General features: G+C 42.3%; 1 protein-coding gene across 7 annotated transcripts in view; it reads right to left on the reverse strand.

Moving 5' to 3' along the window:
• Nucleotides 1-25670, reverse strand: part of FAR2 (fatty acyl-CoA reductase 2) — a 121560-nt gene that overhangs the window by 12372 nt on the left and 83518 nt on the right. For all 7 annotated transcript variants that reach the window (XM_072954286.1, XM_072954283.1, XM_015235730.3 and 4 more), the window contains 3 exons: nucleotides 13733-13908; nucleotides 10957-11136; nucleotides 1138-1315 (listed from right to left, as the gene is read on the reverse strand). In XM_072954286.1, the coding sequence (XP_072810387.1) occupies nucleotides 1138-1315; nucleotides 10957-11136; nucleotides 13733-13908 (534 nt within the window). The remainder of the gene's footprint in view (nucleotides 1-1137; nucleotides 1316-10956; nucleotides 11137-13732; nucleotides 13909-25670) is intronic.

Raw genomic sequence — 25670 nt, forward strand, 5'->3', positions numbered from 1 at the left:
CATAGCATCCATTCTTTCTCTCTCTCTTTCTTTTCTCTTTCTTCCTTTCTTTCTCTGTCTTTCTTTTTCTTCCTTCCTTCCTTCCTCCCTTTTTTCCTTCTTCCCTTTTTATTTTTCTTTCTTCTTTCCTATCTTTCTTCCTTCCTTCCTTCCTCCCTCTCTTCCTTTTTTCTTTCTTCCCCTTCCTTTCTCCCTTCCTTCCTTCCTTCCTTCCTTCCTTCCTTCCTTCCTTCCTTCCTTCCTTCCTTCCTTCCTTCCTTCCTTTTTCCTTCTTTCTTTTGTCTACCCACCCATCTATACATCTGTATTAACTTGCTTACATGTTAGAGGAAGGATTCTATTTAGGAGCAGCTAGAGAAAACTGTCCTTTTGAGTTTGTGTCCTAAGCCGTAAGCAAGTCAGTTGACCTTATTATGTCTGTTTCTTTATCACTGTGAGTCAAAATGTGTGTGTGAAATGGGAGGGAAGTTTGAAGAGATTAACATTTGTTGAGCCTTCAACCAGGGACCGGGCACCGCACACCCACGTCTCATACACGGTCTCCTCTGATCGACCCTCCACGGTGGGTGCGATTAGCCAGTGTCACAGACGAGACAACTCAAAGGCTGCCTGTCAGTAACTAACGGAGCTCAAATTCATCTGGCCTGAAATCTTCACAGAATTGCTTTAAAGAAGATGGTATAATTCAAAGGACTTTCAAAAAGACACCGCTGTACGCAGAGGGAGAAATGATCGTTCCTAAACGGAGGACTCTCTGTGGGCTTTGCGCCTCCTGTTTACTCGGCAGTTGTAACACAACCCAGTTTGGCCATTAAGAACGTCCCAGTGTATTTGAACTATAGTAGGGAGGCCAAGACATAAAACTATTTCCTTTGGGAAGTTTGAGACCAGAGTTAATGAGCTAATTTAAGACTTCCACGCCACTCTAGGACGGTCAGGGTAACTCCCGGAGAAGCACCACACTGAATAAATCCTAAACCACATGTGGAAATGTTGTCCTGATATAATGGGTTCATGTTTGATCTGCTGCATTCGGCCACACATACTGAACAGAAGAGAAAAAGGACCCCGGGGAGTCGTGGGGCTGGAAGGATGATGGCTTGGGAGCAAAGCGTGAATCCAGGTGAGCGGGCTTACTGGGAACGGCTCCTGCCAGGTGGCTCCCACGATGGAGGGTCTGATGATGGCGATGTTGAGGTTCCCGCCCTCCTGCTGCAGCACTATCTCTCCCAAGGCCTTGGTGTAGGTGTAGGTGTTGGGCCGGTCCCCAATCAGCTTGGGTGTGATCTCGTCAATAATAGCGTCGTCTAGCCACCTGAAGGCAGTCAGAGTGGAAAAGAATTCTAGCAGCGTGTGTTACACAACAGACCAGAAAGAAGCCGTGAGACACCAATAACCCAACACAGCTTCCACTTTCTGACTTGAGTTCCAGAATCCAGAACTGTCACTGGACACCAAGGCTCGGGGCGGGGGGTGTACCTTGCCAAGGCACACATGACAGATGAGATCTTTGCTCTCCACCGCTAAGACCAGCCTCCCTACTCGAATCCTGTGGCCTCCAGCCTAGATAGATTAATTCAACAGAAAGGCAATCTGCTATTTTATCACATATAATCAACCTGCATCTTCAGCTGTTTCCTCTCCAGTGGGTTCGCAGGGATTCCCTGAACGCATCTATTCAGGACTAGTTATTGACGGGTTTGGTGCCAGGCATGCGCCCGGCAGCGTGGCGCGGGCGGTGGGTGTGGGGCTGAGAGGCGCTCTTGTCCGGGGTGCTGCGGGGGGGGGGGCCCACCCATTCAGGGTCGTCCAGTTAAAACCTATGGCATCAATCTCGAAAACTTACTCTTTGAATTTTTAAAATTCTATTCAGTGCCTCAACAAAGAAAAGCAACTACATTTTGCAGACTGACCGTCTGCTGCTAAAACAAATCTATGAACTGTATTTTGAAGGTCTGTTTGGAGTCTAAGCTAACAACTTGGTGATGACTTCCAGAGAGTTCCAGCGAGTTCTGAAGTGCTCTCATAACTATGGCTAGTCTGTCAGGTGGAGTGAACACGGTACCCGGAAGCAGATTTAATAGAGTGATTACTGAGCACCTCTACTTACCAGAAGACCTGGATCACACGTAACTGGTTACCATGGCACCAGACTAACTTTTTTTTTTTAAAGATGCCAGAACCATGTTGATAACCCCAAAGTCTTTCTGCTCTTCTCTAAGAGAGCAATCAAATTACCGTTGATTAAATATTTAATGTTTCTCTTAGCTGGTAGATCTATTTGGTTGAACTTTTGATATAAAACAGTTTTGAAAAATTAGGCTTCCTGAATGTGTCAGTGTGATTTTTTTTTATAATCCATATATTTGGTACATTTGTTCCTATTTTTTTATCGCACCGAGCATGATCATACTATTTTGATTGCAGAAAAATCCTCTTAGCGGTTTTTGATTTGCTCCCATGACAAACTGTTGTGCCTCCGAGATGTGCGAAGTGCCAAACCTTATTCAGAAACACAACTTTCAATTAGAATAACTCTCATTTGAAGTTGGGGTGGAACATGAACACTGCCTATTATGTCTGCTGCACTAGTGTGGCAGTGTCTTCTAGATTCTCAAATGCTTTCTGACTTACATGGAAAAGGGAAAGGCTGAGAAGTTCCTAGAATTAAAAACAACTCCACATACTTAGAAAAACAGACGATATTTCAATGATGTGGTCACTTGAGGGTTGGGAGAGAGTGCAAGGTAATACAGGTGTTCTTTACTTCATCCTATTTGTGGGTCAGCAGTGGGTTAACGGACCTCAGGCCATTTTTTTTTCGTCTGCAAAACCATACAGGTTACAAAAATCCGATCAGAAGAAATACAGCCTAATTTTAATAAGGCTGTAAAGAAAATTTTAAGGAAGCATCGGAACCCAGCAATGCCCTCGAATTGTATGGCACACGGCTGGTGCCACCTGCTGTCACTGATGCTGGTGTTCACGGAAAGGGTGACACCTGGAAGCTTCACAAAGTTTGGAGAGTTAGCTTGTCTCAGAAAAGACTGGTTTCATAGGATTCCAAGAACACAAAGCAAAAGAAATCATAGCGCTGTGTAGACAGAGGGCCTACCTCCACTGTTTGTAGCCCCGTCTGTATTATTGTCTCATTTCCTCCACTTTCACTTGTGAAAAATGGCAATAATTACATCTGTTCTAAATGCTCAGGTTACCACGGGGACAAATTGGAATGTTCACAACTACACTTAAAACTGTTCGATGAAACAAAACGAGCCAACAAATCTGGCATGCTTATTCTGAGTAGAACCACCAAGGGGCGTATGACTACGGAGGTAACAGCTGGTTTTAAAATACCTTTTCAAATACAGTCAAACAGACCCCATCTCATCCTGCCACCTCCTGGGCGCAAAGAGATTAGTGTAACAAATAAATACGCCCATTGGCTATGTGATGCCCTTTTCAGGACCTAAGATCAGTTCACGCTCTTCTTCACCAAAGTTTGATCTGCTGCTTCTGTTTGTTTTCAAAATAGTAAATGAGTTAGCATGGTAAAAAACCAGACACTAGAGAAGGCAAAGTGCATTTCTGAAATTAAGCAAATGCTCCCCAGGGTACCCAAGGAGAGGTCTGAACCCACAGGTTCCAAATTCTCAACTTCGACTTCAGTAGCTGCCAAAGAAGCAAAACATGACTGAAGATTTTAGAAAACTGTGTCTGTGTCTCATACACACACACACGCGCGCGCGCGCACAATCTCCTCTCAATATTTCCATCTTTTTCCGTTTGAAACTTATGTAATCCACCTCCTCACAGCATTAATAATTCCATAATTTATGTGTTTATTGAATGAAACAGCAAGAGAAATATATATTTTTTTCCTCTGAATTTTCTTACGCAAGAAGCAGGCCAAGCCTAGCGGAACAGCGGGGAGAGCTTTCTGGGGAGTCAGTGCTGGACACCTGCCTCGTGCTGACTAACGTTCACACTCCTCCTGTCTGGATTATCATGATTTCCTTGATTATTTGCAGCCATCACCGTAACGCAATATTAGCTCACGCAGTATATTCTTGCTCGTGTGTCTGTCTCCCCACTTTACAATGAGCCCAGGAGAGCAGGGATTATGTTTTTGATCTCTGTGTCCAATCACCTTCCTGCCTCCACGAGCCCCGCTACCTTATGCAGTAAACGTGTGCTCACCCATTAGACAGCCTTGATTGGCCAGTATATGTTCTGTGGGGTTTGGGCAGCTGAGATGGACAATGGGTGAACTCAGAAGGCAGTGGGGTTGTAAGGAGATGGGGGAAATCAGAAAGGGGAAGTCTTTGCAGAGAAGGGAGGGTAAAGTGTCAGATGATAGTGGTGAAAAGTGCTGAGAAGCTAGAAGGCGACATGCTGACCGACTTCAATTTGGCAGAGATGGCTTCAGAATAAATTTCAGTGGCTTCAAAGTAAATTTGAACCTTTTATTGGGGAGAAGTGTGTATCTGAGCCTAATGCTTGTGGTGACTTGGCTTCTGTATTTCCCTGCAGATTTTTGCTGAGCACCTACTCTGGCCCCCGTGGCCTGACAATGTTGAAATTATTCAGTTTCAAGGGGAGGGTATAGCTCAGTGGTAGAGCGCATGCTTAGCACACACGAGGTCCTGGGTTCAGTCCCCAGTACCTCTGTTAAATAAATAAACAAACCCAATTACCTCCCCCACCTGCCAAAAAAGCCCATACCGAAAGAAACCCATAAAATTATTCAGTTTGTTTAAGAAACAATTTAACCCTGCTCTGATTTGCATTAAAGTCTGATCATATTAAAGGTACACAGGATGTGCAACTTTTTGTCTGCTCCTTGGATGCCATCCTAATGCTATACCACCCTGACAATAAAAGCACAAACATTAAAATTAGCTTCTTCTTTTCCCCTGGACTAGAGACACCCTTAGTGTTAACAACGTGTTCTTCAGCACGAAGGCAAACCTACTTTCCGACATTTGACCGCTTCTCGGATTTCCCGAAGGGCCACTGTCGGGGCCGTGCTCTCGTCTTCCTGGCTTCTCACACTCTCACCGACAGCTCACCCGCCACAACTGACTGCAGCCAGTGTCTGATCAAGAAACACCTTCTCTTTTTCACAAAGAAGATCAGCTGTGTCTTCTTCTGGTGGCCAAGTAGCTTAAAGTCTGACTTTTTTTTAACAGGTACAAATCTATCAGGAAGTTTTACTCCATTCAAGCATCCAGGAATTGCAAGACAGCAAAAAGTGAGGGCAGTGGGAAGCTGGTAACTGGAATATGCATGAACCCCCTTTCAAATGAAAGCTGTTCAATGACAAGGCACCTTAAGACACCATTTCCCAAACTTGCCTGTTCAGCCACTGAATCAGTCTTTTAGGGGATGGTCTGATAATCTGGATTTTTTAACAAGCAACCAGTGATTCGTAAGGTCAGTCAAGTTGGGAAGTCACTAATTTAAAAATCACTCCACTCCACAAAGTTAAGTCATTAAGATTTGAATAAACTGGGATTGGCTTCCCCAAAGGCATTGCTTCTTGGAGTAAAATTTTTAATAAAACTGAAGTTTAAATGGAATGAACTCCCCGGTTCTAGAAATGTGAGCCCTGACAATTACGCACGTTCTAATCTGATAGCGGGTAAGGCACTTGCAGGCCCACAGGCAGCGCAGTAGCCTCGTTCATTCTGTTGTTTTCTCTCTGCCCAGACATACAGATGTTTTGTACACCTGTCGTCGCTCTGAAGGTCCAGCCCTCCTCACCTCTCCCCCTTGGGTAGCCGGGTCTCCGTGCCTCTGGCTAACCTACCCGCTCCCCGCCATGACCATATTAATGTTCCTGAAGTCCACTTTCTTTTTTTAAAAAAATTAAACTCCATTAAATTATTAAATGTGACTTCATTAATTTAAAATATATGAAGATGTGAACCGTTTTTTCATAGGCTTTATTTTTTAGAGCGGTTTTTGGTTCACAGCCAAAATGAGTATAAGATACAGAGATTTTCCATCTACCCGCTGGTCCCACACGTGCTGAACCAGTTTCTTAATCATGAATAAAACAGTGTCTCTCTGAGCAGATCCGATTTCACCAAACACTGGCTTTGTTCTTGTCCTGGCCCTGGTGGACATAGTATCTGTCGTGGAAGAAGACGTCAATAATCGTATCCTAGTGCAATGTTCAGTCACTTAAGTGCTAACCTTGAAATTTCAACATGGCACCTGGACCGTCATATCTTTTGCCCACTAGAAAGTTTACTTAATAATCTGCTAAAGTCCACTTTCATCAAAGTCTTTGCTTGATTAAAATGAAACAAACAACCCAAACCACACACACACACACACACGCAGCCCTCCTTCAATGGACCCCCACTGCCTACAGAATTAAACACAGTCCTCTGCATGGTGCTCAAAACGGCCACTGCATGGCCCCAGCCAAGCCTGCCAGCTTAAGGTCTAACAGCTTCCCTGTATGTAACCGATCTGCTGCCAAAAGGGACTTACAGCTGCATCCCAGACATGCCCCGGGGTTCCCTCCTCCCCCAGCTCTGCCTAGTTTGTGTCCCCGTCTGACCTACTGTGCACATTCTTCCAAGTCTATGTCCCGCGCCCGCCTTAACTGAGCCCCTCTGCCTCCTCCAGCTCCATCAGACGCCGTGTGTCCCCTTTCCTCCACCACCTCCCATAGATAGCCCTACCCTGTCCTATTTGCTTCCGATGGTGAGCTCCTTGACAGCACAATTTCTGTCTTAAGAAAGCACCATTTAATCTCTGACACTGTCAAGTGTGTGTCTCTAACCACATGGCCAGAATGACGTGGCCGTGGAGGAAAAACTGTCTGTGTGACTTTACTAGCTGAGAGGCTTCTGAAGAGTTACTCAGCCTTTTCGAGCTTCTGTTCCTTTGTCAGTACAGTAGCGATAATAGTATCCACCCTACAATGTTATTTAAGGAATTCGAGGTCTGTGAAAGTGTCTCTGCTCAGTGATTGCTCAGCGATGAGTCACTCTCGTCCTTCCCTTCTTAACGCGTATTTACTATGATCGGTTTCAGCGTGCTGAGTAAAGCAGTAGTGTGTATGGTTCTGTTTCTCTACTTCCTAACTCTGGTTATTTCCGGTTTTCATACCGGAAGCTTTTTCTTCTATACCGGCTCCCCCGAGAGGGATCCCCTCGGCCAGCACAATTTGGAAAGCACCCACCGCAGATCTCTACCTTTGCTGGTCAGCTACACGCATTTTTAAAAAATAAGTATTCTACTTGAGCTGTCACTCTGGAAAACTGGAATTTACCGGCCACCCCTGATCCGTTTACACACAGGAGTTTCTAAAGGTAAATATCATCGAGTATGTAGCAGCTAGAAACATGAAGGCAGAGAGGAAGAACGGTGACATGGTGACACGATAAAATGTCTGGGTTGGTCTGAGGGGCAGAAGATGAGTGAAGGGGTGAGAGGCAGGAGGGTCAGTTGCTTAACACTGACTCACGGCCACACTTGTCACACCAGTTAAAAGCACGAACCCCTGATTTAAGTTATTATGAAAATGTGTTTGTGTTAACACGCTTAAGTTTTTGCACTAAGACAATTTATGTTTTGGGAGTGGTTCAGGACCAGGGTGCCTCAAGGTTTGCAGACACGGGCTGGAGGAAAGGAGGGGGCGGGCTGCGGGATGCACAGAACCCGGGAGGGCTGAGAAGGACACGGCCGGGGGCAGGTGTTGGCTTTGGTTCCTGGGCCCTGTTCCCTTTATTAAAGACACTGAGCAGGATCACCTGGGCCTGCGCAACTGGGGCAGTTCCTGGCAAAAAAAGTGCAAATCCTCTTTTATTTTCCAGAACTGGAATATCTATTAAACTGGCTTTCTGGAAAAAGAAATGTTCACTGGCCTTTTTCATGAGTGATTTTCTTCATCTTTACTGAGGTATAATTGAGAAACAAAATGGCAAGATATTTAAAGTGCATACAGCAATGATCTGATACACAGATGCGTTGTGGAAGGATTTCCCCCATCTAGCTAATGAATACATCCATTGCTTTTTCATAGCTGATTTTCTTGAGATCACAAAGCAAGCACACAGCCTCAAGATCTGGTTGTCTAACTTCTGGTTCCTTTAAAAAAAAAAATGAGGACCACTGAGGTACAAAGGACAGTGACAGTGGCTAGACCCCATGGGGTGACTGTTAAGAAAACTTTCCAAGGGAACTAGAAACCTAAAAATCTTGGAAAGTAATTTTATTTTAACCACAGGCCAATTACAAAATAGAGAAGAAATCAGAGAAGAATATTTTCTTAAAACCTGGATTTAACTGGTGAGTTAACTGTTCAGAATAACTTGAATGCTGTCATTCTAAAACTTCAGAAAATTCCACCTGACACAGGAGTTGTTGCAAAAGTCATAAACGATGACCCGGCTGAGGAAGGGCTGGTGGGGTTTACTCAAGGCATTATTGCAAACTTAACATTTAAGTTTTCTTCGAAGTTTAAGAAGAAGAAAAGAGCAAGCTGAAACAGGGATAGGATGTGGGCATTTTGGTATCTTATACATAAGACTTCACATCCCAGCATCAGCTTGCTGTGGAATTCTGTCATCTATTCTTGCTTTGTCTAAATAAAGAACAAAACAAAACAAAACAATAAAAATCCCAGCCAGAGCAGTATGACCAATGATCATCCAGTTCCATCAAAAACTTTTTGTTCATTCAGCAAACTTTTAGCCCTACTATGTGCTGGCACTGGGGAGCAAGAAGGAACAAGAGACATTCTGCTCCTCGGGGAAGCTTAGTCCCCGCTGGAGGGTGTAGATAAACAACCAGACATCTAGAATCACCTGTGCTGAGCACAATGACGAAGATGAGCCAGGGGCTCTCTGGGAGTACGAAGAAGGGCCACCTGAGCCCGAGGGCTTCCAGGGGAGGGCTTTGATGTCTAGGTAGGAGCTCACCAGGGACTCAGAGGTGGAAACAGTCTCTAGAAACAGAACCACCATAAGCAAAGGCAGAGACGTATGAGAGAGTGGAGTAAGTACTTCCGTGTGACTGCAGCACAAATATAAGGGGAGGACGAGAGGCATGAGGCTGACGGGTGGTCCCAGGCGGAAAATTTTGAGTAAATAAATTGTGATAATGACATTTTCCCTGTTTTAAGAAACACCTCAGTTCCTTAACAGCATTCAAAATGTATTCTGTTGAGGCAAAATATAATTTTATCCCTAGTTCTGTTTGGCTCTGTTTTTAAATAATTGTCCTCTTTGGGGAACAGTGCATGACAGGCAGACATCTGGCACAAGTGTCAGTTACAGTTGGGTCGTCCATCACGGAGCCATGGCCTGCCTTTACCGGCGGGGAGCGGGGAAGTGCCAAATGCCTGACCATAGATCAGCTCCTCTCTGGAAGGTGGGCTTATCATTCTCTGAAATCTGGGGCTTCTGAGTGTCTGGACACCGACTGGGAGGGAGGAGATGGCACAGAATCTCTGGAGAAGCCTCTTACTCCAGGTGAACTGAATCCCCATCTCCTGCCACTTCTCTCTGGTGAACCCTGAGGCTCCTCCCCTCCTCCAGTCGTGCTAAGGTCTGCCAGGGGGAAGGGGTCAAGACTGGGGTGAGTGTCTGGCATCCCAGAGGCAAGGTCTGGAATCAAAGGAGGTCTGCTCCTTTCCTGGGCTGTCCCATCCGGAAACACATTTACCAAGAGACAATGCTGTAAGAGGGTGGCTAAATGGCAAACACATCAGTTCCCTCCTGAAAAGTCACCGAGGCTTTAGACCGACTTTCCTGTTCTGACTTTGGCATCAGAGTCTCTTTTCTCCAACTATCCTGACAAAGTCTAGATTCTGGAAGGTTCCTTTGCACCAGGTAAGCCAATCAGTGTTTATTAGCAATGTTAAGCAACCTCCAGTTCCTTTAGATGACTTTCATTTTTCTTTGTCCTGGATATTTTTAAATGACAGGTCTAAAGATCTATTCTCAGAGCTGGGTGAGATAAAAACATTGCCCTGAAGGGAATAAAACTCTTGATTTAGCCAAAGCTTCATTTCAAAGAGTATATCTTAAACAGAAATAGAGTATTATAAGAAATTAAAATCTGACAAATTCACTGTGAAAGAGTCTATTTTTTCCTGCTAGAATACTTCCTATGCAGAGTCTTTAAAATAAACTTGGTAAATGGAACAGAAGAACAAAGAGGGAGAACAGAGAGACACACTTCTTCTGAGACCAGGACCGTGTCCTAAGAGGAAAGTCGTCCCTATTGGCAAAAAGAGGAAATTGCTTAGCCTAACAGGACAGTAAAGAAAGCGCCTCTCAGCTGAGCAGATCAAGAGACTGATGCCTTCTGCCAGATTTGGGGGGAATTCCTCCTCTCTGTTCTTCTTTATTAACCTTTTGATTTATTGCTATTAAACACTCCGTGGCACTGCAAGAATTGCTTTATATAACTCACTTCATCACCGCGACTCTAAGGATGGGCACTAATATCAACCCCACTTTACAAATGAAGGCACTAAGGCTCAGAGAGGCCAAACAACTTGCTCAAGGTCACATAGCCGATAAGTTGCAGAACCTTGGCCAGTCTGACTCCAAAACCTTTCTTCTGAACGTTTATGCTACATAATTTATTTCCTGTATCAAGTAGCGATGCTGAGTTCATTAAGAAGTGAGAAATCACTTCCACGGAAAGCATCCTCAAGGACCTCATTCAATCCTAAACTACTTAATACAGCGCTTCTACCCCGGCCTGCCCCAGCACCAGGCACTGTATTCCTCACCGGGGAGGGAAGGAAATACAGGGCTTGGACATATATAGGACACGAACAGGGAGCTAAAGCTAGAAGCTCTTTGAAGCATTTTGTTCCAAGGGTGTCTCACTCTGTTACTTTATAAATGAATGGCTGCAAAGAACCAAAAAAGAACAACTATCTTCTTGCCCACCCCCTGCCTCTTTGACTCCCCAACTCACTCCATGGAATCGATGATTTGTTTTGGCTCCACAGCACATGGATAGATGACTTCATCAATGTGCTTCAGGTTACAGTTTGCAAAGGCGGTGGAGATGTGTATGAAGGCTTCCAGCCTGGGCATCTGACTGGCTATGGACAAGAGCTGCTGGGTAGCGGTGACGTTGAGCTGCACGGCATGTCTGGAGAAGATTAAGCAGAAGGAAATACAGTGAGGCGACGCACATCCCGCCTCGCTGGGGCTGCACTCGCTCCAGTAACTGGCATCTCCACCTGATTTCTGTGGCTGCATTGATGGACCAGGGAGAAAAGCAGGAGTCATGGCTCCACAGTGATGTGATAACGTGGACTGTGTTATATGTGGATGATGGACTCCGTGCACACAAATCCTATTCACTGAAGTGTTGCACATACTGCATTTAGAGGGCATGTGGTTCTAAATTAACTGGAAGGAGAAAAAAAAATCACAATCCTCTGAATTTTTAAAAGGGCTTCTTAAGCGGCCATTGAAAGAATAAAAATATACAAATTAAGCATCTAACTCAAGTTGGAAAATCCAGATAAACTGGAGGAGAGCAACAGTGGACATAGAATGAGAAATACATTTCTATTGCAAAGGTACAGGTCAGGCATAAAAATTGATGTCAAGATCCCAAATTTTAGCTAATTTAAATACAAAGCGATGTAAATACGACATGTGATGACAATGAAGTAGTTCATTCTAGAAATACATGTTTCATATAATGTCAGGGAACCTATTAATTTAACTCAAAAGGAGAGAAACATACAATCATCCAAATATATTTTGAAAAGTTTAAAAATGACATTCAATATCCGTATCTAATTCGAGTTTTGAAAATTCACCAAAAGACAAATACAATGATTTAAAAATATGTATTTCAATTTGCTAGCCTGCATCATGCTTCATGGTGAAAAGTTAGGAGCAGTGCTTTTAAAGTCAGGGCAAGGAACAATGCCTCCGATCACTAGTCCTACTTACCATTGCTCTCAAGTTCCAGTCTTGTGATTAGAGAGGAAAATGAAATTAAATAATAGACACAAACATTGAAAAGACAAATACAAAAACCATTGTCATTATATAATGGTATGCCTGGAGACCAAACAAAAGCAGCTAAAAAAAAAAACATGATGGACAATAACATGATTCGGTAAGTTGTTCATTTATAAGTTACATAAAAAAAAAAAAAACACCTGCTTTCCTCTATGGGAACAAAAATTAGAGACCACAATGGAAGAAAAGCACATATTCAAAAGAGAACACTTAAAAGATATATCGAACTAATTATAAATGAATACAGAAGACAGACTTGTGGTTGCCAATGGGGAGGGAGGTGGGAAGGGATAAACTGGGAGTTTGAGATTTGCAGATACTGACTGGTATATATAAAATAGATAAACAAGTTTATACTGTAGAGCACAGGGAACTATATTCAATATTTTGTAGCTTATGGTGAAAAAGAATACAAAAATGAATATATGTATATGTATATTCACGTATGACTGAAGCATAGTGCTGTATACCAGAAATTGACACAACATTGTAAAGAGTTCAAAAAAGGGAGTTTATTATAAGAGCTTCCTTTCAAATAAGAAGAGAAAATAAATCATTTAATAGATGTTGTTAAGAAATAACCATCTGTTGGTAATAAAAGAAGTACTCTGCATTCACACCTATATCACTCTTTTTTTTTAAACATAATTTTCCTGACTATTCCTCTTTTCAGCTAAATAAATTTTAAATGGGTCAAAGATTTAAACATAAAAATGAAACAATAAAAATACTAGAAGAAACTGTGAAAAACTGCAAAGATGATAAAAACAGAGTTGAGGACAAATGGTAAGTTGCTAAAGTACTTTGAGCCTGATAAAAGACAATGAGTTATAGGCAAAATCCTCCAGAAAGTTTTAAAACTGACAGGAAAAAAATAGTTCAAGAGGAAAATAGATGAAGAATGTGAATAAGCAATTCACAAAAGAATAAGACATCTTCAACCTTCCTGATTATCAAAGAAATAGAAATCAAAATAATGCAATGCTGTTTCCATGATCATATTGACAATGATAAAAAGAATTAAAGAATTATAACACGGTACTGTTGTGGGTATCAGAAATGAGCATTTATATGCACAGGGACAGTGTAAATTGACACCACCTATTGGGAAAGCAACTTAGCATTATTTGCCAAAACAGAAACTGTTCATAACCTGGACACATCTGATATGTGTCTAACAATTCCACTTCTGGGAATTTATCCAAAGGAAAGCCCCTCAAAGTATTTTTTAAAAAATGTATGCACAGAGATGTTCATTGCAGAGTTGTTTATAATAATGAAAAAATTAGAATAATCCAAAAAATGTCCATGAGTACAGAACTGGTTGAGTATATTATATACATGTACCATGGAATGTCATGTAGTCATTACAAATTATAATGGAATATCAATTGACAATGGAAGATATCCAAAATATAACTGAGCAGGCTACAAAGCACCATTCTCAATATAATGCCAGTCTTTGGTAAAACTGAACATAAATCTATTTTATTATGGCTGCATAAAGAAAAGTTGACATGGATGTCCTTCACAATCTTAAATGGTTTCTCTGGATGGTAAGATTTTGGAGAATTTTTACCCCTTTGTATTGTTTTTTTCATTGAGAATATCTCTTTTTTAAGCAGAAACCATAAAGAAACGTACACACACATGTATGCACATACAGATGAAGGATGATGAGTCATGAGAGGGAAATGGGAACGTACCTCAGGTTGTCGTCAAAGCGCACAGTAGCAGCGCAGTGGAAGATGATGTTTGTATGGGAAAGAAGCTCCTGCATGTCCTCCTTGCTGATGGCCAAGTCATGCTGATTGAGATCTGCAGAAATAGCTCTGATCTTCTCATGCACTTTTGGACAGACTTCTTTGACTTTTTCAAACAGCTAAGACAGAAGTATAAATCATCAAAGATCATCATCACCACCGCATTGTTCTTGATTTCACTGACTTGTTTCATTATAATTCTCAAAAACTGGTTTGAATTGTATAATAGGGAAGGACAAATCTGACCCCATATTAGATCTCTTCTTTGGCTACAACCCTGTGCTCTGTTTCCTGGCCCTAGTCATGCTGGTTCCACACATTTTGTAAAAGAATGTTGCCTAGAGCCTGAAATATACAGGAGAGCCCATCCTCAAGGCTCTGACCTTTAACAATATAACACTTTCCCATTCATATAAAGATAAAAAGTTGCAGAAGAGAAAATAACAGTTGTCTTGTTGAGGTTCCCAGGAACTTCAGGACCTGACCTACATGGACAGCTACAAGAACAAAGGATTCTGACACTAAGAAGTTTGCAACAACCAACCACACGCCCTCCTCTTTTTAGTATAAAAGAGGTCTGAATTCTGACTCGGGGAGCATAGTTCTCTAGGACACTAGTCTCTCATCTTCTCTGCTGGCTTTCCAAATAAAGTCATTATTCCTTGCCCCAACACCTCGTCTCCCAATTTATTGCCTGTTGTGAGGCAAGCAGAATGAGTTTGGACTTGGTAATAGTTGGAATACTATGACTCAAAAAAGGTGTCGACTCAAGAGCCATTTGCTTTATTTTATGCCATTCAAAGTCAGCTTAATTTAATCCCTGCTCCTCTTAATTTGATAAACATTTGAAAAAGTCATTTCCAATAACCAGCAAGGGGTGTATCTAGAACTCTTCCTGCAGTGAAGGAGTAATAGTAAGTCAACCACATCCTGCCCCAACCTCTCTTCCAAGGCAGCTTTGTGTTTATATGTGCTGACTCTTTCCATTTCTGGCTGGGAAATGTTGTTTTCAGAGCAAAATCACCAGCCTTCACACAACCTTTACAAATTCCCAGCGAAATTACCAGCCTTGATGAAGGCGGTCCTATGAGCACACATTCAAAACAACCTGGTTAGCTGGTCCAGATTAACAAGATGTCTTTGGCAGCACAAACACAATTAGGAAACAACAACTTGAGCAACTTTGTGATGGGTAAACAAAAATTTTACATAATCTCATTCTCATATAAGTGGAAGTTACTGCCTAGCAAGAGAATGAGCTCACATACTTCTTAATGAGATTTTCATTGATTTTTAAGTATTCTAGTTTATTTATAAGGGGACAAGGAGAGAGCACTGGCAGTTTTAACTTTCATTGTGATTATTCAGTTGGAACAGAGTCTCGACATTCCCCCTGCACACATATGCTCTCAGATTAAATTGGTATTTTCCATCTTCCCAGAAAATAACGATTTTAATGAAATGATCTTGATTCCAACCAACTTTCATAAAATAAAATTTTACAGCAGTACTGGAATGGTATGTTAACAGTGAGGAAAAGAAAAGTAAGGCTAAATGTTTAGAAAAATTAAAAGCAGAGAAATTAGTCTGCTTAGATTTTAATAATTAGGTTTTAATAATAATACAGCCACAGAGCCAATCTTCTCCCCTTTCACCCCAAATGACTGTTTTCATCTATTCCTTGATCCTTAATAACAGGCTTCTCCTTTCTCTTAGAGATCCCCCCAGGATTTTCTGTTGGGTAATCAGTTGATCTCAGGTAGTCAGAGAATCATGTCTTGTTTGTATCAGGCAAGACCATGTTCAGAGGCCATCCTGGGAGTTTAATGAAGGTGACCAGGGACGGAAATCAAATCCATGTACTGACCTGGCAAGATGATATGATAGAGTTCTGTGTCCACACTACCATTTTCTTGCACTGTAAAGTCAGCCTTTTTAGTAGGGTGTTACCATAATTCTGAAAATAATCCAAAAGTTGGGTCTATCCTCAATACTTTTTTGACATCGGGGATGGACATAAGGTTGATAAAGAATCTGAGGGACATTCTCAGCAAAGGTCATTCTGGTTCTTCCAGAAAGACGTTTAAAAGCTCTTCAAACAGGATGGAGCGTAAGCATGTGAGACACTTGCTTTCACAGTCAAATGTTTTCCTTTGTATTTCATGTTAACTGTACAGTAAACACGCGTCGGATATTTTTGGATACATTTACGTAAAACTTACACAATTATCCTCCCCCTACTTTTAATAGTTGAATTTGTAGAAGGCTCTTTTTTTGAATCTACATGATAGATTTTACACATAAGAAATTTGTTCAGAGTTCTGTGGAGTCTGTGACTCTGGCTTGTGATGACTTCTGGCCACATGAGAGAAAGAAGAGGAAGATGACTTCAGTGTCCACCCTTCTAGCAATGGGATTCCTCACATATGACATAAGCCACCATACACAGATTTTCATTTGCCTTTGGTTTTTACGATTTTAAAAGGCAGAGGATATAGTTATATCACATTGTACTTTCAGACCTCCTAGCAGTGCTGAACAGCACCAAGATGATCCAATTACAGCATCACTATTTTTGGAGATAATTTGTATTTCAGGAGATAATGCCCCAATCTACATTCTATTTATTGATTTGTATTTTCAAATGAGAGGGCTTATCTGAAATAGAATACATTTTTTTAAAAAGTTTAAGTTTTCTGACCTGGATGGTATTGATTACAATCAGCAAAAATAAATCAGTGAGCTGGCTGCATCAGTGCAAACCACAGTGCCAACGAAGGGTCCCATTTTCCTGTATTAGCCGTGCCTAATAACACGACTTACCTTGTCTGGAATCTTAGCATACGGCCGTCGTGTCTTACAAAATAATACTCTTTAAATATTACCACATCCTAAATAGAGTGATAGAGATTGCAGCCAACTGCCAGGCAGCAGGTCAGTGCTTTTCAAAGTGTCATCAGGTGAATTGCATTGGAATCACCAGTATGCATATTAAAATGCGTATCCCCGGACCTCATGCCAGACTCACCAAGGAAGGAATTACTGGGGCATGCCCAGGGAATTGCATTTCACATCAAGTTCCAAAGTTGATTTTAACTAATCCCAAAAGGAGAACTTCTCTAGTTGGACTGTTCACACGAATAACTGATGGACAATTGTGTATGACTTATTTCCCTCTGTAACTGCCCAGGAAAGTTCCAAGACATCAGTGGTTTTCAAACTGTGCAGGCATAAGAGAAATCTAGGGACCAATTGGAAATGATGTTCTCACTCCACCCTCAGAGATCCTGACTCAGTAAATCTGATATGCAACCCAAGAGTAATATTTTTTAACCATCTCCCCAGACAGGCCTGATGGTCCAGGTCCCACATGTAGAGCAACACTGACTCTGAAAATTCATGGCCATTTTAAAATTCTGCACTTAAATTTCCCTTTCTGGTTTGTAAACTCCTTGGATCTTGTTTACCTCTTTGTTCGTGACAGCACCCAGTTCATTGAAATGACCCAAGCTTTGCTTGTTAAACTGAAACTAGGTATTGTAAGAACAGCCATAGAGCCATAAGTGGGAGCTTGATTCCTGGAATCGTTTGGCAACCAGCTCTCTTGTTTTGGTGGGATAAGAGACACAGGTCACTCAAGCTAAAAGAAGGCACAACGCGTTCCCTTGGGTCCTCTATCTTAACTGCCAAGGGGAACTGGAAAGACTCAGAGCGGACCCTTTTCTTCTGTAATAAAGATAAGACTAAAGGCCAGATGAAATGATGCAAATGAATCCTCAATAGGTACCAGAAAGTTTTGTTTTGTTTTGTTTTTGCTAATATGAGACATCAATTAAAGGTAAGAAAGAAACAGGTGGAATAAAAATGAGTTAAAAAAACATAATTTCAAACATTTCATTGAAGGTCCACCAATAAAGTTAATATAATTATTTCAGATTCTAAGAGTTTATCATACTTCTTCATGTTTGTCTTTTAATTCTTAGTGCCTTAGGACTAGGAGACAAAATTTTAATTAACTACTCGCCATCTCTGAACACTCAAGCAGAGGGACTGCTGGTTTTCCATTTTAGGAAACTGTGTTCTGTGGTCACCAAAAGACAAACCGCTGGTAGGTGATCTAAGCATTTCAAACTGATAACAAAGCAATTAATTTCTCTTGGAAAGTTTGCGAGTCTTCTATTGATTTGACAATACACAGGCAAGTATTTCTCTCTATCTAAATTTGTTCTTAAATATGGACATAATTCTATATATGGCAATAGTTACTTATAGCCCAGAAGCAAGGGAGAATCTTTGAAGATCCTAAGTAAGAAAGTTCACAGAATAAGGAAACCAGAAAAAGAAACTTTTGGGATCCAATAAACTCCTTGGGTATGACTTCTGTGGCCAGAGACTAAGATGCGTCTTTATTAGAGGCAAGAATTAGGCAAGGGGTGGGAGCAAGATATTTACATAATGCTTTTGAAACAAAGGAGAAGCTCTGAACTTGGACTTCTACAGTCAGCTTGTTACCCACATGACCTCACTTGCTATCCACCCTCACCCACATGACTGGATGATGAGAGGCATCCAGAAGGTCCCGTCAATGCCTCCTACAGACTGTGAAGGTGATCATATCTGTTCTAATCATGAGAGACTTTGATCTTTATTCAGTTTACTGAATCCCTCTGTTCAAACATATTATTTAGCCCCAATAAAGTACCAAAATTTGCTTAATATTTTTATTTTGTGGGAAAAAAAATTTAGGTCCCTTAAACAAAAGGACAACTGCTGTGGCATATCTGGTGTCGCAGTGAAAAAAGAGAGCCTGCAACATTCATCAAATGTTAAGAATGCTGAGTAACAGCAAATCTGTGGATCCTGCAAGTTAGCTCTTGAACAAGAAAGACTTATTAAGAAAGGATACAATCTAAGCTGAGAACAATTAAACACGTGCATTTAAATTAAGGCAAAAAAACTATGGCACCTAATGGATTCACAAAAATTCACAAAATGTTACGATTTTGCTATTTCACTGATAACTTCCATAGGATAGAAAGGATGAACCTAGACGTTTTTACTGCTTTAGTGAGGATCGCTTCTGTGGGACCACAGGCAGTAATGGTGCAGTACCGTGGTTGTCAAACTTTGGCATATAGTAGCATTGCTTGGGAAGTTGTTTAAAAAAACAAAAAAAAAACCCCCAAAGCCCAGATGTTCTGACCCTGGAGATTCTGACTCAGTCCTGAGTTGAAGCTTAGGCATCCGTGCTAAGCTCTCTAGTGAGTCAGATACAAACTGAAGGTGAGGACATTGGTGCACAGGGAAGATCGCAGGCTCTCTGGAGTCAGGACGGCCAGGATTTCAAACCTAGCTCTACCATTTATTAGCCGTGTGATAAGAGCAAGTTACTCACATCCTGGGGCCCCAGTGTCTTCATTTGCATATTTATCTAAAATGTCAAAGAACTATCTCATTCTGTGATTTTGTTTGAGCAGGCAGAGAGCTAGACATGAGCAGAGAGAGACGGACAGACCAAACGGCAGAAATTGGGCAGAAAGGAGGGCCATGGGCCACATGCAGGAAACCCTACATCATGGAAGCACCAGGGGTCCCCAGGCAGAGGAAAAAAAGCAGGAATCTCTGGGCTGATAAGTGGTCACACCTTTGGGGGTGATGAGTGGCCCAGAGGCCAACAAAGAAAGGTGAGAAAAGGCAGGACTCTCCAGTGTCCAAATGTTACCTTTCACTCATTATGCCCTCATTTCAATAAAATTAGCCTTGCAGATCAGAAGTACCCATCATACACTGAAGCCATGACACTTCTGATCCAGACTAAATAAGGACAAAAATCCCCCCTCCCTTTGGGAAGGTGGAGTTGGGATGAAAATCAGGAAATATGACCCCAGACCCTTCCCTCCCAAATGAATATTCCACCCATTCATTTCTACACCCTGTGTAACCAACTTGCTGAAGAAACAAAGAAACTCTGGGCAGCACCCACCTGAGCCCGCCCACTCTCCCCTTGAGAGTGTACCGTCCATCCTTTAATAGATCCTCACTTTACTTTTTTAACCTCTACATCTTGTTTCTGAATTCTTTCTGGGACAGGACAAGAACCTGGAACACCGGTTACATCCACCAGCAACAATCTCAGAGAACTAATAATTCAGCACATAGTCTGCTATTATTTTTTTCTGCTTTTCTTTTTTCCAGTTTTATTGAGAAATAAACGTTCAGTTCATCATCTTGTCAATGCTTTGTTCCCATGCCAAAGGCCAGTTTCACAGAGATCTTTGAGAATAAGCACCTGGTTAGAGGAGGCAATCTCCTAAGGGTGGCAACACAATGCTGTTGGGAAGACTTGGGCTTTATTGTATTTCATTTTTAAAGAAAATTTTATTTTATTGAGTTATAGTCAGTTTACAATGTTGTGTCAATTTCAACATGGTCTTTAGAGATAAGAGAACTGCATTTAAATTCTGCTTTGTCACCTCCTTGGTACTTCCTTGGATAGGTGACAGCTTTCTTGGATTAATTTCTCATCTGCGAAGTAGCAATAAGGCAAACTGCAGAGTTTTGTGAGATTAAATAGGGTCATAAAAGTCAGATGTGGCTAGTGGCTGCCATCTAGTAGGTTTCTAATAACAGGAAAACTTCCTTTCTGTTTCCATGGCAATACTCCATTTTCAAAAGCTGCTAATCAGATTGCTGTGTGTGTGTGTGTGTGTGTGTGTGTGTGTGTATGTGTGTGTGTGTTTATACGGGTTGGGTCACCCCAAGGTTTCTTTTTTTTTGTTTTTAACATTTTTTATTGATTTATAATCATTTTACAATGTTGTGTCAAATTCCAGTGTAGAGCACAATTTTTCAGTTATACATGAGCATATATATATTCATTGTCACATTTTTTTCTCTGTGAGCTACCATAAGATCTTGTGTATATTTCCCTGTGCTATACAGTGTAATCTTGTTTATCTATTCTACAATTTTGAAATCCTGTCTATCCCAAGGTTTCTGAATATACCATGTGATTCAGATACGTCAGAAAACTGAATCTATTCCAAAGTCACATTGAATCCTGAGGACTGGTGACTTTCTGAGTGAAATCAGTACAGGCAAGGTGAAGCGTTTAAAAAAAAGACTTGACACGATTGAAAGAAATTTAAAAAGAAGGAAAGAAGCCAGTCAGAACTCATGCCAGTGAGGGAACTCACTAGTGTCTGGTATTATAAAAGAAAACAAGAGGCTGACAAATAAATTGCTTCTGTTTCTGGAATCTTAAGTATATCCCCAGGACAAAATCAATTTTAAAAGGTTTTTTCCCTTGAAAGAAAGGAAATGGCCCATAGGGCAGAGGCTTAACGTGATTCAACTAATCTGAGTAGCTGTCAAACTCAGGACCAGTTAACACTCTTTCAAAAGTGTGTGTTTGTTTAATCATGGGAAATCTAGATTTCTGGCGGGTCGGTATTCCCTCCAGTTGTCCCCACTTTATAGAAGCCTCTTGCTTTTTGTGGGATCACGTTTCTTAGGAAAAATAAAAAATAGTAAAGGGACATAATTGACTTTGGGAAAGCAAAATGCAAGCATCTATTTCCAACTGCCTTTGCCTTATACAGAGATATAACAGAGTCATTAATATCAACCACAGATTCATTGTTTTGGAAGCTGGGAACAAGCAGCTTTTACACTGGGTAGCCTGAACCAAGCATGAAAATGCGTTTCTTCCTTATGAAAGAGTCTATGAAAATTAACAAGAAACGTTTACATAGAATGAAACTAACATTTCTGTTGGGTGCTTCTTAATACTCAGCAATGTCAGAGTGTCGGCCTGTTCTTTGCAGGTGTTATTTGGTTCGAGGTTAATTTGTTTAAATGCATTGTTTTTCCTCCAAAACTACTACCAAACTGTAGTAGTTTCACAAAAGGACTCAATAAGCTATTTCACCAAATGTTACGCTCCTCTGTTGTCTTGAACCTAAATCAGTTCTGTGAACCGAGGGCCCCGTGTCTGACCCTGCGCGACCCATCCCCCAGTGCTCTCCAGGGTATTTCAAAACTGATTAGCTGAAGGGCGACGGAGGGCTTATTAAGTCACATTTATTTTCCCAGAGAAATTGACTTGAAATATCCAGTGCAACCTGCCAAGTGCCGCCTTTGTTTATAAAGCCACTTCCTGCTGACTTCATACAGGATAGTTCCTCCTTGGAAACCTTGAATTTTGCCTGGTCTCAGATGGTGCATTCTAAACCCAGCACAACCTCGCTGTAACTTTTGCCTTACCTGACAAGTTACTGCAGCTTCATAGGAAAAGCCCCGCCAGTTCCAGTGTTCTCTCAACGAAATTTTTTTTTTTTTTAAGATTCTGAAGTCACTCTTAACTACCTACCTCACTCTTCATATAATGTCAACTACTTGGGGTGTTAATTTTCAGGTATAGATATTGTCTTCTTGGTGTTTTCTTAAAGATTTATTCAGAGTAGATGATGACCAGCTTAAGATTCTGAATGGGTATACATGGGACATGATTGTTGTAAAAAGGAACATATCTTTGAGGCACTAAAGAACCTCAAAGTGCTCTCAACACTTCTTTGAGCTTCACAGATGAATGATTCATTTGCAACAACTGAATGATTTATTTGCAATTAATTATCTGTTACAGCGGGGCAGAACCACATCTTGTTAAGCAAAGCCATAGTCTAGATGGCAAAATAGATAAAATATCAGTTTCTTTATCCCCAACTGTTTTGGTATCTGGAAAGCTGGTTGGTTCGTATGTACATGAGCACATTTTTGGTAAGAGACTTAGCAGGCAGCTTGGGGCTCTTGGGCACTGACGGGTGGGTCAGTGGTGAGCACATTCACATGTCAGCACAGGGAAATTTGGATTATTTTCCTTAGAGGCTTCTCAGATTTTTGAAAGAAACTAGGAGACCTTTTTAAAAAACAATGTTAAACACTTAGAATCATATTTCTAATAAAACAGAAGTCAAACTATTTAATTTTGATAATGTTTCAGAATGAAAAACCAACTGAACTTATATCTGACGACATAATTTTGGAAATTCATGAGGGTTTGCTGCTTTATTTATTCACTGTTTTAAAAAGTGGAGGTTTTTTTTCTCCCCACAATAGAAAGGAAACATCTTCATTGTAACTGCATTTAGAAGATCCTTCTGGGAAAAGATTACTGTCTTATTTTTCACTGTGGAAGCCAGTGCTTCTCTTTCCTTACCATAAAAGTAAACATCCTCACTTATAAATATAAGTTGAACACTCAGACATGTCAAAAAACAAAATTAATCAAGGTCCATCAGCTTTTATTCAGGGCCATTACTTGAGATTATACTAGGTCTGATTTTGCATCTTTTTTTTTTTTTGTAATGACTATATTTTAAGTATTTTCTCATGCTTGCTATTAAATATTTTATAAAATATGAATGTTAACGCCTGCATAACAGTCCAACACTTGTATGTATCATCGAACACTGACTCATTCCTCTGCTGTGGCACATCCGGATTGGTTCCAGTTTTTGCTGCTATAAATACCACTACAACAAGCATGTTTGTACAACGTGTGTGTCTCTGGTTGTTTTCCTAGAGTGCCATCTTACTTCTCTTTGTGAGAAGTCCTCAGGAATCTGCCATTAATTCAGACACCTTCCCTCTGTCACTGCCTCCCTTTAGGGGCTCTGAAAATACTTAAGGATCTTAGCCATATGCAAGGAAACTGATCCTCTCTCTTCTGATTCTTGAGTCCCAGTTCTCTGTGGCCAAAGGATTAAAAGTAACCTTCTTTCCAAAGCATTTCCCATTTAGTTGTCTCCCTCTGAAGGCACGGAAACAGGAAGAGAGAGGTGGTAGCCGTCCACACCATGAAAGGAAAGGAACGGGGCAGAGGAATGAATTCTGATGGACAGAACGGATGTTCCCTTGACCACACTTCCTGGGGACACAGTGGGATTCAAAGGCAAACTGGTCACGTTTTTATTTATTATGGTTTAAAGTTTCCAAGCCTCCTATACTGATACCATGAATCCAGCTTTAAGAATTACTGGATTACTTACAGTGGGTTAAGGACCCACTAGAGACAAGCACTGCTTAAAAGCATTACCAGAACCTACTTAGGAATAAGGTGTGGCTGCATTTAAATCATTCTATGTCAAAATAAAGTGCAGTGGGAGGGGGAGCCAAGATGGTCGAGTAGAGGGACTCACGGTTCGCCCTTGCCCACAAACCCACCAAGAATTACATCTACAGACCCACTGAACCGCACAGAACACCTACTGCACTCTGGCAGAGTGTCTCTTGCTTCGAAATACAGGAGGATTCTCACAAAATCCAGTAAGAGAAAAAAGAGGGAAAAAATAAAAGAAAATCAGTGTGGGACGCGTCCTGCGGGTAGGGAGTGGCAAAGGAAGAAAGGCCCCCTCACGCTGGGGCGCCCCCTCTCCAGCCAGGGGGTCGGCGGAGACAGAAGCGGAGCTTCCGAGCTCGGAGGAGAAAGTGGCAGCTGCCTGGCAGACGGAACTGAGGGAAACTGGCACGGAGGGTCCCTGCGACCCCCAGCCCTAGGCGCGAGCCGGCGGGGACAAGCCAGGACTGGCTGCTGGAGATCGGTGATGAGCCCGGGGAGAGGGCTGGGGCCCACTGCCCAGAGGCAGCCTCGGGGGGCTGGAGGGTGGTGTGAGCTCTGGGGGGTGTGAGCAACAGAACGGCCCGGGACCCCCATTACAAAGCACCACCGCGCGTGCAGGGGTGCACCGCAGCCTTGCCATCGCGGCGGGCGCCCTCCACGGCCGTGTGTTCTCCCGAGAAGAGAGGTGGGGCCGCTGCGCTGGGTCCTAACGCCTGACTTCGGCAGATCTGCGCTCGTGCGCCCTGGGGCCCAGAACCTGGGGCACACCAGAGCAGGTGGCTGACATTCCCACAGCTAAGGCGGGGGCAAAGGCAGCGTCAACGAAAAGCACTTTGTAAGCCCACCTAACAAGTGACAGACAGCACCGCAGAGGGCACTTCCCAGCGGACACCAGTGGAGGTACACTCAGCGACTCTCCTTCCCAGCCCTGCCCACCACACCCCACAGCCCAGAGGTGGGTCTAGACGCCCCTATTCCAGCAACAGGGGAGCAGACCCGGCCCCTGTCAAGGCTGTGACAAGCACAGAACAAAAAAGGAGGCCCCACTCAACAACCATCAGGGCAGGCTCTGATCACACCAACCACAACACCAGCCACACCCCCAGTCAGAGGGATACCAGCCAGCACACTCGGAAGGAGGACGTGGCGACCATCCACGCTAAGAACAGCCCTCACAGCAAAACTCAGACGCACAGCCTCCACAGGAACGCCCCCACTTTAAATAAAAACAAATGAGCCAAACAAAAGAGCAGCCCTTCAAGACCACAGTAGGCAACTGACACTCCTAAATCACAGAGCCAGAGGGACACAAGCAAGATGAAGAGGCGGGGGAACCGCTGCCAGTGAAGAGAGCAAGAGGAGTCCGCAGAAGGAACCAGCAGTGAGACAGACCCCGACAGCCTGCTGGCCATGACTCAAAAAGGGGGCGGTGAAAGCACCGAAGGGGGTAAGAGGGACTGTGAACAGAGACCTGTGACTAGAGACATGTCTGCTACGTGACGTAAACAAGCCCATTTGGGATGCATAACTGCACAAAGCGGCTTGAAGAGGGATCTGAGAGCTTCTTCTAGATTTTGGTTTTATCCCGCATCAGCCTTTTTTTTTTTTTTTTCCCCTTGAGAACCATTAGTTACACAGCAGACAGTAGAGGGTACAGACAAGTACACCTGCTTTGGAACCAGACTAGGGAGGAGGGTGGGGTCTGACAGTCTGCCATTTACTAGGTGGGTGACCTTTGGGAAACTAACACTTCTGGTCTCA

Source organism: Vicugna pacos, chromosome 34 (assembly GCF_048564905.1).
Source record: "Vicugna pacos chromosome 34, VicPac4, whole genome shotgun sequence".
NCBI classification, from domain to species: Eukaryota; Metazoa; Chordata; class Mammalia; order Artiodactyla; family Camelidae; genus Vicugna; species Vicugna pacos.